An 18,407-nucleotide genomic window follows, 5' to 3' on the forward strand; every position below is an offset into this window, starting at 1 on the left:
AGTAGGTAAGCAGATCGCAGGGCGCGCTAAGCCCTGTTGGGGAGGTATATGTGGCGGTGCAGTTGGTAGGGCGTGTGGCTGAGTGCGGCTGAGTGCGGCTCTGGATCCTGCAGACGGTTTTGAGCCTCCAGACTAAAAAGGAATATGAAGCGCTAATAAATATATTTCGATATAACAGATTAACTACCTACTTCTACTTCTACGCAATAGTTGTACGAAAAAGTATACAAACCACATCATTTGAATATATATATATATCAACCCACTAGGTCCAGGGCCTTGATTATCACACATCCAAGAAGGAGTTTAGAGTCAGCGGATTTCGTTTCACAGTCCACATTGTCCATTGTCATGCCTGACTAGCGGACTTGAGAAATGTCAAAACAGATGAGCTGAATCAAGATACAAAAGAAAACTCGTTGGAATTTGGGCTCTCTAGAAGGCAGCGAAATCCTTTGAGCTCACCAGAAATGTAGTTTAAGGTTGCTTTCTCTGCTGTTCCCATTGTTACCATAACGTGGCCCTCTTGCTTGGAGTGTCTCTCAATTCATAGGGCTAAACAAGTTTTACCTTGGATTGGCAAGGAAATATATCTATTATGTTAGGATCTAGAAATCCTAGTGCACTATTGCTAAGTTAATGAATGTGGTCGGCATGCAGTCTACGACGTCGTTGGGTTGAAGATTCTCTAATTGCCCGTGCAATATCAAAACGAACCACAGCAACCTTCCCTTCGATGTTACTGGACTTCAAAGTGAGAATATACAGCCTCCACAGCACAGGGAACCCTGAGCTGGTCTGATCACAGTTAAACCCATGCTCCTTCAGCCACTTCGCTGCAACTAGCAAGCTGAACTGTCAGCTTTATCTAACAGACTGCTCAAACCTTCATCATATCAATCACCCTTCTCTTCTTAATTACTGCTCATCAGATACACCAGCTTTACTTTCATCATCACAGGCAACATAACATCTACTGAATACACCGCTAGCCTCAAGGAGCTTCGATTTCCTCCCCATATCAAAATGGCAGAAGCCGCTCCTCCAAAGCGAGACGCTGACGTCCGTGTGCTGCCTCTACCTGAGCCGTCAATCGACCATTCTCCTCACCTATGGAAGTATGTTCCACACCTCTTCAACTCCCCTCAAGTGTTTGCCCTTTTTGTCCTTGTTACTAAGCGTCGCAAATATAGGTTCACCTCGACTGATCTCCTACAGATCTACGTCGGCTCGCAGAGTGGGGTGCAGCGTATTTTCAATGTCCACGAGGGACTGCTCAAGTCCCAATCTCTCTTCTTTCGCGGCATGCTGCGCAACAACTTTCCCGAAACTAGAGATCGTGTGATCAGACTTCCAGACGACGACGTCAGGACCTTCGCTGTGTTTCTTCAGTGGCTGTACACCGGGAAATCTCATGACGGAGAAATCTCCGGTAGTAACATCGATCTTTCGCAGCCTGAAACTGAATTGCCCTGTAAGTATTCGAGAAAGTTTCTAGGTCGGAAGGGGTATATTTGTCTGTGCATTTTGGGATAAATAGGGCGATGATCAGTAACGGCTTCTCTGTTAGTGACGGACTTGCGCACGGAGCAGTTCAAACGCCACGAAGCACATCTGCTCGAACCCAAAAAGAAAGGAGCATCCAGCAGCGTGCGCCTACTATTCTCATCCTATATCTTCGCGGACAAAATCCAAGCCCCCTGGTTCAAAAACCACATCCACAACCAACTCATCGCTGGTGTAACTAGCGTTCCATGTCCTTTGCTCACCGTAGGTGATATTCGCTACGTCTACGCAAATACACAAGACGGCGAAGAAGAGGATAGCCTACTTCGACTCTGTTGCCTAGCAATATCATGTGGACCGAACCTGGATTCTCTCCTGGAGGATCCTGAGTTTTTGGAGCTCTGTTTTGAGGTTAAGTCGTTTGGGGTGCGGGTATTGAAACGTTGCAGGACGCGGATCACCGCACCAGCGGCAGCACCAAAGCCGAAGGGACGAAAGCGCGGCTAATTTAAGTTCTAGTCTTTCTTCTTTGCTTTGAACTTCTTTCTATTTTTCGTTTTTGTTATATGGTTACTTTCATCCTTGACGGCTAGATCATGCCACCTCCCGCTGGCTAGGCCTAGTTACAAGGGTGTGAAATGTGCTAGATTTCTTGAAATCTGAGCTATTTTCGGGATTTTTTCGCGAATTCACCGGGCGATGGAGGGGCTCGAACTGATTTGTTGTGGGCGGCCGTATAACGATAACAGGAAATTCAAAGCGCTTCGAAAAGTTGGGAGCATCTTCGATTCATAAACACAATGTGAAGTAACCTGGAGAAATAAAATCAACTTGGCATTTACTTCGTAACTATTAATAATCCAAATATGAGCATTGTACTGTTAATTCACTAATAATATAGAACGAAATTGCTGCGCGCGTTCAGTTAAGAACAGATGACGTCGTCTGCGCCGCTAAAAAAGAAGTAAAAAAAAAGACCTTCGAATCTCATCTTCCCAACTCCACATCTTACTACGTATTGTCCCCCTCGCCTCGTCCAGTCATAATAAACTCACGATTTGCCTCCGTCAGTTATTTGGCTCGAACCTTCTTCTCAAAGTGGGGGAGGAGGAATCTGTGGGACATCATATCCGCTGCCCGGCTTAGATCGCGCCTGGTCCAAGTTGCGCTTGAATCATAGTTTACTGAACGATTTTAAGAACTTCTTGCTGTATAAATAGTTAAACCTCTCCGGGACCTGTTTGTTGTTCACCGGCATATTCGCATATTTAGTTCATAACTACCTACTCGCAACCCCTGAAACGCCCAAGCCTTATATAGTCTGGAGCCTTTACTCGCCTCACGATTCAGCGAGCTGCGGATCTAATTCACATGGGACAGAGACTTTAACGCATATCCAACCTGGTCGTTTCGATTCTAGGCCTTAACTCTATACGACCCGGACTAAGGGAGCCTGAGCATCCAGAGTCAAAAAAAAGTAACAAAGAAGATTAGTTCTGTTTGAGAATCGAGCGAAAGGCGCATTTGTCGCGGAACGGGAATCGGTCGCACTCCGATTTCGCAGCAGCTAAGCTCCGTTTCCTCAACCCGTTTACATCATCAGTTCTACTTTTCTTTTTATCCCTTAATTGCGCTTTCGTTCTTGCGACTCGTTTCTCTTTCTCATTCTCAGAGGTCAAGAACGCTTTTACACATATCAAAAATGACGACACCTACGTTGATCGATCTTCCTCCGCCACCTTCTGACCCCGTAACACCGTCACCGTCAGACATGGGCCCGTAAGAAACACCCCCCCCCCCCCCCTTCCAACCTAACATTGCACTTTATCTGGTTATTTCTATGAGATTAAAGGTCTTGCTGACAATTACATTCTTTAACCAGTGGCACACCCAATTCTGGCACAACATCACTCTCCGCGCTCTCAACCATAGCCATCAAGGATGGCCACCAAGGCAGCCGCTACCACACCCGCCATGGCCATCGATCATCAAACGCTTCCGAAACGTCCACAACAACACTGGATGCAGAACGCGCAGATCGTATCTCACGCTTAGCAGGCCTGGAGCGCGTAGCCACGAGACCCAACGGAGCCGGGACGACCCCTTCAGCCAACACGCATGGGCTGCCAGGTGGATTCACCATTCAACAAACCCCAGGCTACTTCGACCATCTGCAACAACCTTACCTAAAAGAACGAAGCACAGTCGGCAGCGCCAGCGCCACGGGCTCCGTCGGCGGCCGCACAACCTGGGCCAGCGGCAGCGACAACCTGGACCAAGACAGACTAGGTGACGACGACGGTGTCTCCAGCTTAGGCGGACTCAGCGACGAAGGAAACTCCAGCCTTGTCGGTTTCGGTGAGGGCGCAAGCAGCACCGTAAGCGGACCCGTTTCAACCTCCGCAGCTCGAATTTCCGTCGCTTCCAGCAACCGCGGGGTCGGTGGGAGGAATAGCCCTGCGCCTAACTATCGGCCACAAACAGGCAGCGGACATACCTCGTATACACAGTCAAGCCTTGGAGCAGCGGAGAATGGCCCTTTCAACTCATCAACCTCGCCGGCGGGATCTACTACCCCCGAGCCACAGCTAGTGGCCAACAACGACAACGCGGAGACGAATTTTGACGCGCGAATGGTCGACGGCATGACGTACGACGAGGACATTGTGGATACGACAGCTCGATGGTCGACGGCATGACGTACGACGAGGACATTGTGGATACGACAGCTCGACCTCCGGGTCGTGTAGATCTCGATGGTGATGCTCGTTAAGTTCAGAAATGTCATTCGGGATAAAAAAATATGAAAAAACTAAAGTTGAAAGAATGGAAGGAAAAGCAAGCGACTCACGAACAAATGATGGAATGAAAGACGATGTACGAATGAGTAAAATTTTTGTTTTTATTCTTGTTTCAAGGGAATTTTATGTGTGTATTTTTTCATCTGATTTCCAAATTGCTTTTAAAGCTATCAAATTTCGTTCTCGGACGAGGATATGGGGGTGGGAACAAGAAAGGGGAGCTGTTATTATTTTTTGACTCCGATTCTTTTGCTACTTTTGTTCTCAAGGTAGTGTCGTTTTTCTTCTTCGCATCCCTGATCATTTTTTTTCTGTCTCTTTTCCTTTCTTGTATTTTGTCTTTTCTTTCTCCAAGTCTTGCCTTTGTAACATTGGGCCTTGATATCTGATGGTTGCTACTGTAAAGTTACCCCTTGGATTGAAACAAAGCAGACATCCATGGATATATTTTGGTTTTGTTTTTAACTTTTGCTCGGCTTCTCAAATTTTGGTATTTTGTAGAGGATTGTTAACTACTGTGCAAAGAGGTGGTCAGGAAAAATCTCTCCACATGCCTTAAAATGTGGGAAAAGGGGGGCTTCTATGCATTGTGGTGTCATCTATTTGCATGGAAAAATCCAACACATTCATTTATTTATCAATGTTCACTGCAATAGTTACCTAACTCAATTACAGAATTTCTTTTCTCTTCATTACATTTTCACTCCAGCCTGCTAATCCACAGTTAGGTCTAGGTAGGATACTGATAAACCGCTATTTTGAATTGGAAGAATTGCTCATATCCTTTGAACGATTTAAATTAAATAGATATACCGGGAATAAATTAAACCCTTCTGGAATATCCAAATTCTAAGAAATAAAAGAATAAAAAAAAGTAATTGAATCATGCCCCTCAAAATTCAACAATCTACCCAGAGCAACGCATGGTCCGTTGGAATGTCGGTACCAGGTGAGATAATACATTCTACTCATCCATCAGTACTTATTTGCACGGCAAAGCTTGCTCCCACTCGTCTCTTTCCAACATATAACTTGCCCCATAACCATACAATGGATCATTCGAAATAATTAACATACACCACCACCCGCCTCTAGGGAAGAGAGAACCTAGATAGCTCATACTATAACAAGGGCACTGCATTCCCAGATGATGAAAGACAGACATTCAAGCTCCATGGCCTGCTGCCGTCCAATGTCCAAACGCTGGACGAACGCGGTAGAGAGAGCGTATGCGCATATATGCGAGCCGGCCGGATGACCTGGCGAACAACACGTTTATGGCGAGCATGAAAGGCGCAGAATGAGGTGTTGTTTTATAATGTCTGTCTGTCTGTCTATCTGTTCCTTTATACCAGGCCCGGATACAACTATACAAGAAGTCAGTACCCCAATCAGTACCCCAATATTCTTGCCGGGGGGGGTGGGGGAGGGGGAATAGAACAAAAATACCGCCTGCTGTATCTTTTCGAATCAGATGTGACTAATTCTAATTCAAATTCAAGTAGCTCATGCAAACACACCTCAAGGAGATGTTCAGCGTAATCTACACGCCAACAGAAGCTGAAGCAATTGAGATTTAGTCAAGAACCTTCAGACCGCCGGAGGGCTGTTTTCTGAATATCCGCGACCAGGATCGGATTGACGAGTGTCTTGCCAACCTTGCCAACTTCGGGGCCAGTGGGGAGGAGATAGATTGCATCGTCATCACCGACGGCGAAAGAGGCCTCATGGTCCGATATCATGATGCCTAAAAGCTTTCCGCGGCATCATCGGTTCCCTCCCCCCCCTCCCCCACAGCTTTTTTCCTTAACTCATGTGTTTGTCCGTAAAAGATTCTAGGAATAGGCGATCAAGGCGATCAAGGCGAACAGCGGGATCTTGATTTCCCTGGCCAAGCTGGTCCTCACGGCGCTATGGGCACGCGGCAGCTGCCTGTCGTGCTTGACTGTGGAATAAGTGTAAAGTCAATGGCGCCCAATGCATATATCAATCATATCTCTGTGTTTGCGGCTCTTTGGCATTGTGGGGGCGCATTTTGGCTAACGGGAAATGAAACACCCGCGTTGGGGGTTGGGCCCTGCTAGAATGAGAAATTGGTGAACGATGAGTTGTATCTTGGTCTACGACAGAAACGCGCTCTCAGGCAGGAATACGATGAACTTTGTGGATAAATTCGTCAAAGCCGCGCGGAAGAGGTATCTCCAAATGCATACATAGTTTACACTTGTGAGTCTGTTTGCTTAAGGGAAACCCAGTTTGGCAGAACCACCCCCCCCCCCCCCTTTTTCCCCCTCCCCAAATTTTGATTAAAGGAACTCTGGTGACATATATCACTCCATTCAGTGAAGATTTCCCGCTCCCAAATGCCCAACGGACAGGGTTCGTCCCCATATGACCTGTTTTTAGCGACGATATTCAGGGGACTGGATGCGTGACGCTGGCTGCTCTCCTCGCCGCGCTGCAGGTTAGCAAAGTCAAATTGACTGATGATGTCCCGGTCGTTTGTTTCGGTGCCGGGCCAGCAGGTACGGACATCGCAGCGCAAATCAGGGACGCAACAGCTGCGGAATCGAAAAAGTCGAAGGATGAGGCATTGAAGCAGATTTGGCAGTTTCCGGGGCCATTTTTTTTTTTTTTTTTTTTTTTTTTTTTTTTTTTTTTTTTTTTCCACAATCACCTATGGGCAAAAACAAATGCAAAAAAAAAGGCTGATCATATTCCAATCACAGGCGTATCGATAAAACAGGGCCTCCTCCTCACATCCCCAAGGCGATCAGCTAACACCGGCCCAGTCTACCTTCGCACGGGATGGCTAGGCCCCCGGAAGACGAAAGGCGGACTTGATTTGATCCCTATGCCGTCGTGAAGAGCGTCAAGCCGCATGTCCTAATTGGGACCTCGACGAAAGCTTCCGCCGTTCATCTGAACAGATAATCAGAGAGATGGCCAGGTATGTCGAGCGCACTGGATCGTCTTCCCTCTAAACAAGCCCACGCGTTTGACATAAAGGCGCAGCCGAGGGATGTCATGGGAATGAGTTGGAGCAGTGGTGGATTCGGGGGTGCAGATGCAGCGGGCGGAGAGTATATAGGCCGCTACTAAGCAGGCGGAGTTAACTAAGGGCTGCGATGACTAACAAAATTTCATGTTTAACCAGTGAGAAGGGATGATGGGATAAGGGGATGGGGCGGTCTGGGGACTCTCAAAAGTGTTAGGGTATGTTGGCGCTGGAATGTCTGGACAGCACATATTTCGTTGGCCCAGGTAGATAGAAGATGCAAGGGGAAGAAGAGGGTTTGATAATGTATATAAAGATTTTCAAGTTGCTTTACGCATTTCCATTTCCTCCCTGTCCAAGTTTGCCTCACTGGGGCGGAATAGGGGTTTAGTAGCAGAATGAAAACAAAAGGAACCGGACATACAAACACGGAACAGATGTATGTGTACGACATATGATATAGTTTATCACATTTCGTGCGCTAACGAAATTGAAGAAGGTAAGGTAGGTAGACTATACATCGATAAGAGAACAAATAGATGGGGAGAAACTTGTCCGAAAAGGAAAACATTATAACATATAACAGGTCCAGCCCTGCATCAATATGCCAAATGCAGCGATCAAAAGGCTTGAGAGGGAAAATCACAAAAATTTATTTCGGGGACAGGCATGGAAATCGGATAAAACATACATTTCAATGATACGGTCATTAAAAAAAAAACATCAAGCGCTCAAAAGGGCCACGCAATATGTATAGCCAGAGGGGGCGGCTCGGCTGCGTGCACCACCTACCTACCTCTTTTCAGGCTCTCTACTATCCCTTCTTCCTCCTTCATTCATAATATCCCTCCGTCCAAAAAAAAAGGTTAACGTCACCCACTCGCTTTCCGCCCCTCATACCGACCCCGTAAATCATCCACTTCCTTCTGCAACCGCGACAAATCCGCAAGGATATCAACGGCATGTGACTGCGACGGCGACTGCGGCGGTATACCGGGAGCCCCAGACTTTGTGTCTTCCGCGTTCTTCATATCTATCCTCGCAGCTGACGAATCCGTGGCTCCCAGAAAAACAGGCCGCGACTCATCTAGACTAGCTCTACTTCCTCCCCCTCGTCTGGGTGGAGGCGGCCGTGGTGGGCCGTGCGATGCCCATTTGTTGGATATTGGTGACGCGGTCTCCACGCTACGGAGGCTGGATTTGTCTGAGGCATCTTCTCGGGAATCGCTTCGCTGGTGCGATGATGTCTGCTGTCGTTCGTGGGGTAGCAATGGTGGTGTATCTGAAGAGGGGAAAGCTGATGATTCACGATCTTTTCGTCGGGACGGGGGAGGAGGCGGGGATTTTAATGGAGATGAGGTATGGATGGATGATGCTGTGGCTGAGTTCCTGATAGTGTTGGTAGGTGGCATGGAGTGTCTGGCGGAGTTATTTCTTGATAGTCTTGGATTGCTCGGTTTCATCTGGCTGCGACGTCTAGCTAAGGGTGGAGTAGGTGGGCGCTTCTGATGCGGTAGGGGAGATATGTTTTCTGAATCATGAGAAGTCTGCTCCGAGCTCACTAAAAGAAATGGCTTGTTGACGTCACCGCTTTCCTGCTCTGTGAACGATCGAGATGATAATGACGCGGGCGACGCGGAGCGATGATTTGGGGAAGTAAGAGAGGCCAATCCAACCAAAGGGGATGTCTGGCCAGTGCTGGGATTGATCAGTTTCCCGCGCCTTGTTTTCGGAGGCGGAGGTTTCGGCCTTTCCGCTGGTTTGGGCAAGGCGGCCGCCAGTTTCCGCCGCTCATCGTCCGCCTCCGAAGCCGACAGCTCATACGACGTCCGGGGTGTCTCTATCCGCGGCAGGTTTCGCGTCTCGAAAATAAGGTCCTTTGATGTAGATCCTGTATCTGCGTTCCTGCTGCTGTCGCTGATGGCTGGTCCCTGGGTGGGCTCAAAAGGCTGCCGCGCGGCGGAAACGGGCTCCTTTCCCGCTCCGCCTGTCTCTCCAGTCATAAGCATTCTCGTAAACGCGTCCACATCCATAGTCGCCCTCTTCCCCTTCATGGCTGAAGGTAGTGGAGTCGTTGAATCGCTCCGCGGTGTAGTTGGATCCTGTACATGTGGAAACACGGCCCGCTCCGCGCCGTACGGCTCTCTTGATCCACGCCGGCCACCTTCAAGCCCAAGTCCTATCACCCCATGCTTCCCTTCTGCAACATGTCGCCCCTGTCCAATATCCCCATAGTCTTCATCACCACTCCCGGAAGCATCCGGATTGAAGGGATCTCCCGCGGAGTGGTCCTCTGAGCCCGAGCTCTCCTCCACGGATGGAGGGGGCGGTGACCCACGGTGTGCACCGTGATGGAGGATCGACGCTCTATTACTGGATGGCGACGGATGATCGCCAGCACTGAGATGTAAGGAGGGCTGTATTGCGACGGGCGGAGAGGCGATGCGGACGGATTTCTGGCGGTGGGATGGCTGCGAAGGACCTAGTGGTGTAGCAAGCAGACATGATTCAAGTCAGCCAGCCCCCTGACAAAATGTTCTCCCCCCCCCCTTACTTATCAAATACGGGAACCTTCTTCTCGTTGTTTTACGAAAGATGGATAAAAAATAATTTGAGGCTGCACACCTTCGCCACGGGTCCTTGCTGCTGCGGGATCAATCGCTGCGCTGTGGTTTAATAAGTGATTGGCGTGGGCTGATATGGATGATGCCTGTTGCGGGGCAGTCTGGTCGTCGATGCTAGTAGTAGTAGTAGGCTTCTTCTTATGGCGGAAAGGATTTGATCCAGACATCGTAGGAGGATCGGTACAGTCTAAGCATGAGAGCAAAAAGGTTGCCCGGCGAGATGGGGAGAGCAACAGAACTCGAGTGCTGATGTGGTTGGTGGGCAGATGCGCGGTGTTTTATTTAGTTGGTGAAGGACAAGGGCGGGCGAGGAATTATTAGCCTGGACAGTGGTTTGCGGTTGGCTTAAATATATATAATAACGATGAGAGAAAGAACACCACCAACATATCTCTATTTAGCTATATATTGTTTTTATAGGTATAATAAACTACTACTCTGGATTCCGAGAGCAGAAAAAAAACTCGCCATAATTAAAATTAAAAAATAGCTGAACGAATGAATCGGCAATAATTGCGAAGCAGTGGCGGTAGTTGGTTAGCCTCAAAGCAACAACAAATATTTCTTACTCCCTTGCTTCGAATGATTTCCCCCAATCCGCCCCTTTGCGAGGATAAAAAAAAAAAAAAAGCCCCCAGGGACAAAATATAAAATGAAAATGAACAATTCTCAAATCCGCACAATCCATGCCATCCGTGACCCCTTTGCCCTTCCTTGGTGTCCCAGAAAACAATCTCAAATTTAGATAAACAGACAGAATCCGGCGCATACCGTACTGTACTGTACCTCTCAGTCCTATGATATGAGAAGACAAGGAGTACAAAAGGAAATAAAGCAAATAAACAAACCCCATTTCGCATGTATGTAAAAGTACAAAATATCAGAACTAAATCCGCCCAAACCAAACGCTGATTCCGCCGCTGCCCTTCCCCCCTTCCCCCCAATCCATCCGCTGGGGTTATACGCTTGTTGACCAGAGATGCCTTTCTTAGGTCTCTTTGTAGACATGCCACGGCTCATCCGGTCCAAAAAAGGCCTCGAGCAACCGACACCCACTCTCAGTGGGCTGGCTAAATGCAATCTTCGACTTGGGAATCTCCATGCCGTAGATGTAATTGCTCACCACGCAGTCGAGGAGGTCCATCGCGATGCCTTTCCGGCGCGATGAGGCGGACGTCCACACGCGCGAAATACCCACGACCGCGTGGTGCACCTCTTCGCTAGCCGTGATTGATGACGAGCCATTAGGCCGCTCGCCATTCATGCCCGTGCCTGTGCCTGTGCCTGTGCCTGTGCCTGTGCCTGTGCGGCCACCGCGACCAGGCCGCTTCACCAAATGCGACTCCCAAATCCGCTCCGTCAAGCAGAGCCCCACACACTTGCTATCCTTCATGTGCAAGAATACCTTGAACCGATCCACCTCTTCCTTCGCTCCATTCTTCCGGAGGCGCTTAGGCGGCTCGGTCTGGCTCCACAACACCGCCTCCTCAATATCCGGCGCAGAAAGCTCCTTGTTGACCACCTCCAGGACACGCATGGCCTGGCCCCGCGCGGAGGGGGAGCTCTTCCTGTCCACTATCACGACATAGCCCTCGTCGAATCTGGCAGCCTCGTAGACCCACCGGCACGCGTTTGCGCGCACAAATGCCTTGCCCAGGTCCACCCCGCTCGAGTTCATGTCATGGAATTTCTTGTGCAGCGCGACATCCTCCGCGTTCGAGGGGATATATTCCATCCCGCAGGTGGCGCATGTCTTGCGCACCTCCCCTCCCAGGTCGAGCTGCATCTGCTTGAGCGTGGGTTGTTGGGACTGTGTCTGTTGTCGATGTTGTTGTTGCTGTTTAGGTTTCTTTTTCGGCGGATCCATCGATGCGCGGACGCTGTTAAAGTTTACCTCTGTCAACGGAGTACCATTTGTGGGAGTGTTCGTGGCAGCGGCGCGTTTCCGCCTCAGAAATGCAAAAGTGGGTTTTCGTGTGTTAACCGGAGGTGGGGTGAGCTGTAATGGAGGCGAGGAAGGGGGTGTCGAGAGGTCATCGTCTAGGTCTTCCGAGAAGGCAGCGGTCGAGTTGCGACGCGACGGGCTGGACAAGATGGCAGCAGAAGATTCGCGTATGGCGCATTCGAGGTTGTTTTCGTCTTCAGCGGAGTCCTTTGGCGCGGTGTCCGCTTGAACACGTCTTTTCTTAGCTGCTGGACGTGAATCATCGTAGCAAACGCGCCGTATAGGGCGGCCGTAGGTGTGCATCATTACACCTCTGCGCAGGAGAAAAAAAATAAAAAATTGTTAGAGACATTCATGTTGTCATTTGTTAGGGAGGAGGGGACGCGCGCGTCGAGAGGCAAAGTGGTAGAGTGGTAGGTAGGCTAGAGATCAAAACAGGCAACTAGCTTGGTTTTTTGCACGTTGCTTACCTCTTGAACGAGTTGGTCACAGTATATGGCATGTCCCGCGCAGTGATCATGAAAAGCGGATTCATGGGGAGACCAGCAGTGGAAGTTTGGACATGAGTGTTACAGCGATTCTTGAGTGTTGTGGCTGTGTTGTTGTTATTGGAGGTGCTGTTGAGGTTGCTGAAGTTGGGAGAAATATAGGTGTCGGCCATCGTTTCAATAGAATAAATAAAACAAGTAAAATAAATATAGTTGGATAATAAAATAAATAAAATAGATAAATAAATAAATAAATGTCGCGATTAATTTGCTGCTTGATCAACGCGAATCCGCTAATCCGTTTTGGGGCATGGTAGTTAAGGGCTGGAGAGAGAGAGATTGGAGATTGCGGGCAAAATCCCTTGGTTTTGCTCGGTTTTTCACTCCAACCAACCACCACCACCACGACGTCGTCTTGGGTCTTGGTGTTGTTTACCGTACGTCTTCTGCTACTTGCTTCAGTGGCAAAACAGCTCGAAGGTGGGAGATACCGGAATCCTCAATGATGACTCTGTGCTTGCTCCCGTCCTCCCTCCAGGGTTGTTGCGTCCACCATAAGCACCAGCAAACGAACTCGAGGGAATAAATAATAAAATGAGAGAGAGAGAGAGAGAGAGAGAGAGAGAGAGAGAGAACAAAAAGTAGAAACCCGAATGACCGATATTTTGCTATTTATTAATGGTTAATGGCTATTGCCTGGCGGTACGCGATCGTTTTATCAGTTCCTCTCCTCTCCTCTCCTCTCCTCTCCTCTCCTCTCCTCTCTCTCCTTGGGTTGATGATTCCCAGAAAATCCTTCGTCTGGGGGAAACAAAGCCTGATGCAATCCGTGTGCGTGGAGCGAAGCTGCAGCCAGAGAGATGAGATGTATGTAGCATAGTAAATGTATGTACGCAGTAGCGTCTGTTGTATGGCGACCCGACCCGGTGGCCCATTATATTAGAGTAGTAGTAGTAGTGGTAGTTAAGTACTAAGTAGTAGTTAATAAGTAATAGTAACTAACTAAATAGTAACTAGTAGTTAGTAGTTGGTAGTTATTTATTTGACTATTCTTATTACTTGCGACGAAAGGGCCAATAAAACAGTTGAACTTGGTGCCAAAGAAGTTGATTGTGGGGCTGAACCTCCGACCCACTCTTCTTGTCTTCTTGGAACAATAAAATGTTCAACTTTATTAGTCATCTCCCTCTAAAACACACCCCCCCTATAGAACACATACGTTATTACTAATCCAGTCTTAAACACCCAGTTTCTTATTTAGTTATTATTAGTGTAGAGGTGTAGATTTATTAGAAAGAGAGGGGGGGGGGGGGGGGGGCAAACTGGAATTTATTAGTATTAGAATGAGCGAGAATGAGCTGGAGTTCCCAAGAAAATATATGAAAATTCAATACATGAACCCTCTCCTTAATAATAGACATGAAGAATGATGTGCTAGATTTGTCTAGTGTATGGAGTTTTAATGGGGGGGGGTGCTGCCAGGCCAGGGTTTGAGCAACCATGTTCAAACTATAATAATAATAATAATAATAATAATAATAATAAAGAAGTTGTAAACCCGCTACGACATGCTAGAATAAAGATGCTAGATATTATTTAGATGCTAGATGCTACATTATTATTACATACTTACATACTTACATTTCTTCTCATCAACCACCAGAAAGAAAAGCCCTGAATGGAAACCGTTTGACCCCCGCGGACATTGGGTGCCTCGCTAGCCAACCCTCGCCTTGACAGGCTGAGAGGAATTCCTCCTGTTTGGCGCCGTTTAAAAGTCTTTTTTTTTTCTAGCCAGTCACTCATTCCAGTCATTCCAGTCAACTAAAACTGCCAGCTAGCGGACCTCGCCGCCCTGGTTGCCACTCCACTCCACTCACCGATGATGAGCTATGAGCTTCATCCCATCCCTCCCGCCCGGCCGTTTTACGCAGCGTACGGAGTAGATTATTATTTTAGAGTAGAGTAGGGCTATTACGCATAGTACATACGGAGTACTCCGTACAGCCTTTCCCACTGGCTCCCACTCCCAGCCACCCTGATTTTCGTCCATCCATCCAGAGCCCATTCTTATTACTCTTCCCATCCATCCATCCAGCAGCGGAACCTGGATTTGCATGATGTTGCCAAGGGTCGGTCGGATCTCCGCTTCTCACCGGCCATCTGGCCCATCCAGCCAGCGCTTGGCAGCTTGTTCGAGTTTGTTGTCTTTTTTTTTTATTTTTTTTTATATATAATATATATATATATAGATAGATGTTCTCACGCCTTCCCTGCACACAGGGCTCATCAAGCCCGGATGTTCTTCTCTGCCCCATTTTCTTATTAAGGAGTTGACTACGGAATATATTCAATATTAATATTCACTCTTGCAATCAATCAATCTCCTTCTTGTCTCAGAGTATCTACCGTCAAAGAGGCCACATTCCATCTTGTTTCCCTGGGTCGCCAAAAGTTGGTTGGTTGCCTGGTTGGTTTGCGAATCCAAGCATCCTTTCATCCGTGTTGTTTGAATGTTTCCCAACCAATATCATACTGCGTATACTGCGTATGTAAAATCCAACCTCATATCGCTGGCTGGCTACCCTACCCTACCCTACCTACCCTAGAAGCTTTTCTTAGCGCTGATTGCTTTTTTTTTTTTTTTTTTTTTTGTTTTTCTCTTCTCCGTCCAAAAAAGTGCCATGCGATGATGGCTTTTGGGATGTTGACCTGGCCACAAACCTTTGATTGGCGTTCGAAAGAGCAACCCCCCAGCCTGCTATTGGGTTGTACATGTACATACATACAAGAGTGCTGGTCCCTTGTGGCGTGAACAGCTCCTCCTCGGGCGACGGACGTTGGGGAATAATAATAATATAATAACAATAAAGTGCAGCCTATTGTCGCTGCTCTGTTTTTGAACTTTCCTTAAACTACCCAACAAGGCTATTTATTGGCCGCGAGGCTCTCCACCTTGACTGGGGGGAGGGGAGGGGAGGGGAGAGAGGAGAGGGGCGGCCAATTGTTATGGCTCTCCGTCGTTTTTTTTTTTTTTTTTTAAACGCTTGATTCCGAGTTAATTAATGAATGGGGAAATAAAACCCGGAATTGACTCGGGCATCCCTTGTCCTGTGGATAGATGCAGCAGCAAAGCTGTTGTTGTTTTCCCCTCTTGACAACAGTTGAAGAGATGCGCAGCAAGCATATTTTGCCATCCCGAAAAATATATATATATATAAATACAAAGAAGCCCAACATGGGGCTTCAGCGACCCCCAGCCTAAGGTCCCTCTACTCACCGCGTATGACGAGAGTTGGTTTAAGGGTTCTGCTGAAACCCGATGCATATCGGGCCTCGGAAGTATTTGTTAACATTTTTTTTTTCTACATCTAGATGTTTGTTGACATGGACTGCTAAATATGTAACTCTGGGGGTTAGTTTCGATGAAGCAGATCTAAAAATTACCAAAAAAGGAAGAAAGGAAAACAGCATGGTTTCGTTCCCTCTAGATTTGTTCGAGAACAATCAGCCTTTTTTGAGGAAAGTCTTTTTTCTTTTTTTTCTTTTTTTTTTTTTTCTTTTTTTTTTTTTTTTCCTACTGATGGGCGCTTGGTAAATCAATATCTGCTTTACACTCCAGGGCCCATATATATCCAACCGCCCAAACGAAGCGCCCAGCCCTATCCATCGCAGAGTAGAGAGGGACATGAACTCGAATCCGAAAATCCGAAAATCCGACGAAGCTAATGCAGCACGGAAAATAACAGTGCTCAAAGGAAAGAAACGGGCTCCGTCCCTCCTCTCTACTACCTTGCTAACGTTCTGCAAGTCGGGCTCCCGGGGGCCTGCGACACACGCCGGGGGGGTGGTAAGGTGGAGGGGGAGGGGGAGGGGGAGGAAGTGCACTTCTAGACCTACCTTAGGTACCTACCTATCTCCTCCGGCGAACTGAAATGTGGCAGGCAGGGTTAGAGAGGTGAGTAAAACGCCCATTTCTCCCCGAAAAGCTGAAAAGACATTATACCTATCCCCTCTTCCTCTCCGCGCGTCGTCGTCGTTCATGTACTACATAACCATACCTACCCGACCGGCAACATTTCTTCGTTTTTGTTTTTTCTTCTTCCGAACATTATTACGAGGGAGGCAAGAGAGGAAGAGGGAAAGGGGAAGATAACCCACGTTTTTTTGTTTATACAAAGCCTCGGGAGGAGATAAAACGGGCAACGAAGGTCAGTGAAGAAGAGTGGAAAGGGATTGGAGAATATGTCCATGTTTTCCGGGAAATTTTGTTGTAATTTTTCACTGGACTATGTAATATATTATATATATATTATATATATATATATATATATAATATCCGATAGTGCTAAGCTGCTACATTCCTCACTGCTGCAACAATCTATCCCTCTCTTTTCCGAAATTAATCCTCTTCTGCTTTTTGATTGATTGATTGATTGCTTGATTGGCCTCTTAATCTCCCTCTTTGCCATCCTATTTAAAAAAACAAACATAAAAGAATATCCTTGTCCATTCCCGTATCCCGTCCGTCGACGGTGATTTTTTTTTTTCTTTCGTCACACACGGAAGTGCAGTAATATCTTCTTCCCAAGGCGGGGGGAGCTGGAGACCGTGTGACAAACCGCGGCTTGCTTGAGATACATATATACAATAATGCAATAATCTCTTCCAGGCATGGCATTGGTTTATTTTCTTTACTCGGTGCTTTTTTTTCATTGTTTCATCCATTACATTAATAATTATTTAATATTGCGCACACACACTTTGTTTTTTTTTTTTTTTTTTTTTTTTTTAAATTCCCACCCCGGGACCGGAACCAAGCAAGCCAGGCCATGCCATGATACAAGCGGGAACGGGAAGAAGGAAAGGAAGAGGAAGGGAAAGGGAAATGATAGGACAGGAAATGGTATTTCCCCCGCAAATCGTTATCGTCCAAAGTCGGGGATGGGATGAATGTACATACATACATAGCATTTATAGGTAGGTTATGTAAATGCAGGATAGACACATACATACATACATACATACATATCCTTCACCGCTCTTGAGCCACGAGATGAATAGTTCAGATGATGGACGTTTGAAAAACGATGAAATTTGCCCCTTCTACTTACCTCCTTTCTTTTTCTGTTTTCAACATCCTTGTACGATTTGTCCTAGCGCCCTGCCTGCCCTTCTAACAGAAAAAAGGAAGAAGAAGAAGAAGAATGTATATGCCGCAGAACGCTGACGGGAATATTTTATAATAATAATTCAAAAGCAAAAGGAAGGGCGGAATGCAATAAGAAGGCCAATGACGTTGCGACAAGCAAAACATCAGATGTATCTAGAGGATATTTTAAATAAGGGTTATTAAATAACTTATGGGTGGGTAGGTTGCTAGCATTATGAAAGGATAGAACGAAGAAGTAATCTCTCTATATATCTCTCTATATATTATAGAAAAACCAACTTTTCCGAGTAAAATGCCCTGTAACGTGACCTCACATGATATCACATGCATCCCATCAAATCCATTTGATGGGATTGAACAGTCAGCTCTGTAGCCTATACAGCTCTGATATTAATCTTCATTCTTTTCTTTACAGATGTTCTCTACTGTATTTACATTCTTTATACTCTTCTCTACATTCATTAATATACTCTATTTATTATAGAAAAATCAACTTTTTGATGTAAAAAACACTGTAATGTGACATCATGTATATTCTATCAAAAATATTTGAATGCTCTGACTTATACAGCTCAGATCAATCTTTAAATCTTCATTCTTTTTTTTATTCTGCTTCTTTCATACATTCTCTACAGTACTTACATTTCTTACTCTTCTCTATGTTCATTTTGTCAAATGCTCTGTAACATGATCTCATGTGATGTCATACACACTTCTTTGAATTCAGATAAGATTGAAGAGCTGACTCTGCAGTCTGCTCTGATTAATCTGATAATGATGATGAAGGTGATATAGAGTGAAAGAGAGTGGTTAGGGTGATAGGGGTGGTCGGGGTGGTAAGAGGGAGGTAGAGGGGTAGGAGTAGAGGGTGA

At 46.8% G+C, this 18,407-nt stretch overlaps 5 protein-coding genes across 5 annotated transcripts; 3 read left to right on the forward strand and 2 right to left on the reverse strand.

The window, feature by feature from the left end:
• Window positions 1-217: 217 nt before the first annotated feature.
• On the forward strand, window positions 218-2,360 carry BDBG_06747 (uncharacterized protein). Its single transcript, XM_031722757.1, has 3 exons — window positions 218-1,118; window positions 1,194-1,474; window positions 1,571-2,360. Exons 1-3 carry the CDS (start codon window positions 1,027-1,029, stop codon window positions 2,011-2,013), a joined length of 816 nt encoding a protein of 271 aa, XP_031579607.1. The 5' UTR covers window positions 218-1,026; the 3' UTR covers window positions 2,014-2,360.
• An 848-nt stretch (window positions 2,361-3,208) lies between these two features.
• Window positions 3,209-4,205, forward strand: BDBG_06748 (uncharacterized protein; the record flags this gene model as incomplete). The annotated part of the gene is made up of 2 exons (XM_031722758.1): window positions 3,209-3,285; window positions 3,389-4,205. The coding sequence occupies 2 exons, from the start codon at window positions 3,209-3,211 to the stop codon at window positions 4,203-4,205; spliced, it is 894 nt and encodes a 297-aa protein (XP_031579608.1).
• Window positions 4,206-5,192: 987 nt separating this feature from the next.
• BDBG_06749 (malate dehydrogenase) lies at window positions 5,193-7,813 on the forward strand (the record flags this gene model as incomplete). Its single annotated transcript, XM_031722759.1, has 9 exons — window positions 5,193-5,256; window positions 5,419-5,534; window positions 5,888-6,037; window positions 6,140-6,270; window positions 6,437-6,502; window positions 6,651-6,686; window positions 6,714-6,832; window positions 7,465-7,523; window positions 7,802-7,813. 9 exons carry the CDS (start codon window positions 5,193-5,195, stop codon window positions 7,811-7,813), a joined length of 753 nt encoding a protein of 250 aa, XP_031579609.1.
• BDBG_06750 (uncharacterized protein) lies at window positions 7,423-10,543 on the reverse strand. The gene is made up of 2 exons (XM_002623265.2): window positions 9,931-10,543; window positions 7,423-9,787 (listed from the first exon to the last, which is right to left on the reverse strand). The coding sequence occupies exons 1-2, from the start codon at window positions 10,094-10,096 to the stop codon at window positions 8,178-8,180; spliced, it is 1,776 nt and encodes a 591-aa protein (XP_002623311.1). The 5' UTR covers window positions 10,097-10,543; the 3' UTR covers window positions 7,423-8,177.
• Window positions 10,544-10,549: 6 nt separating this feature from the next.
• BDBG_06751 (N-acetyltransferase) lies at window positions 10,550-13,326 on the reverse strand. Its single transcript, XM_002623266.2, has 2 exons — window positions 12,345-13,326; window positions 10,550-12,187 (listed from the first exon to the last, which is right to left on the reverse strand). The coding sequence occupies exons 1-2, from the start codon at window positions 12,533-12,535 to the stop codon at window positions 10,918-10,920; spliced, it is 1,461 nt and encodes a 486-aa protein (XP_002623312.1). The 5' UTR covers window positions 12,536-13,326; the 3' UTR covers window positions 10,550-10,917.
• Between the last annotated feature and the right edge of the window lie 5,081 nt (window positions 13,327-18,407).

The sequence above is a fragment of the Blastomyces gilchristii genome (assembly GCF_000003855.2).
Source record: "Blastomyces gilchristii SLH14081 genomic scaffold supercont1.14, whole genome shotgun sequence".
Taxonomy (NCBI): Eukaryota; Fungi; Ascomycota; class Eurotiomycetes; order Onygenales; family Ajellomycetaceae; genus Blastomyces; species Blastomyces gilchristii.

Coding starts and splice junctions, on each gene's coding strand:
- BDBG_06747 (XM_031722757.1), top strand. CDS start 1,027: ATGGCAGAAGCCGCTCCTCCAAAGCGAGACGCTGACGTCCGTGTGCTG. Junction 1,119..1,193: donor CATTCTCCTCACCTATGGAA/GTATGTTCCACA, acceptor TCGCAAATATAG/GTTCACCTCGACTGATCTCC. Junction 1,475..1,570: donor GCCTGAAACTGAATTGCCCT/GTAAGTATTCGA, acceptor CTTCTCTGTTAG/TGACGGACTTGCGCACGGAG.
- BDBG_06750 (XM_002623265.2), bottom strand. CDS start 10,096: ATGTCTGGATCAAATCCTTTCCGCCATAAGAAGAAGCCTACTACTACT. Junction 9,788..9,930: donor AGCAAGGACCCGTGGCGAAG/GTGTGCAGCCTC, acceptor CTACACCACTAG/GTCCTTCGCAGCCATCCCAC.
- BDBG_06751 (XM_002623266.2), bottom strand. CDS start 12,535: ATGGCCGACACCTATATTTCTCCCAACTTCAGCAACCTCAACAGCACC. Junction 12,188..12,344: donor GTGACCAACTCGTTCAAGAG/GTAAGCAACGTG, acceptor TCTCCTGCGCAG/AGGTGTAATGATGCACACCT.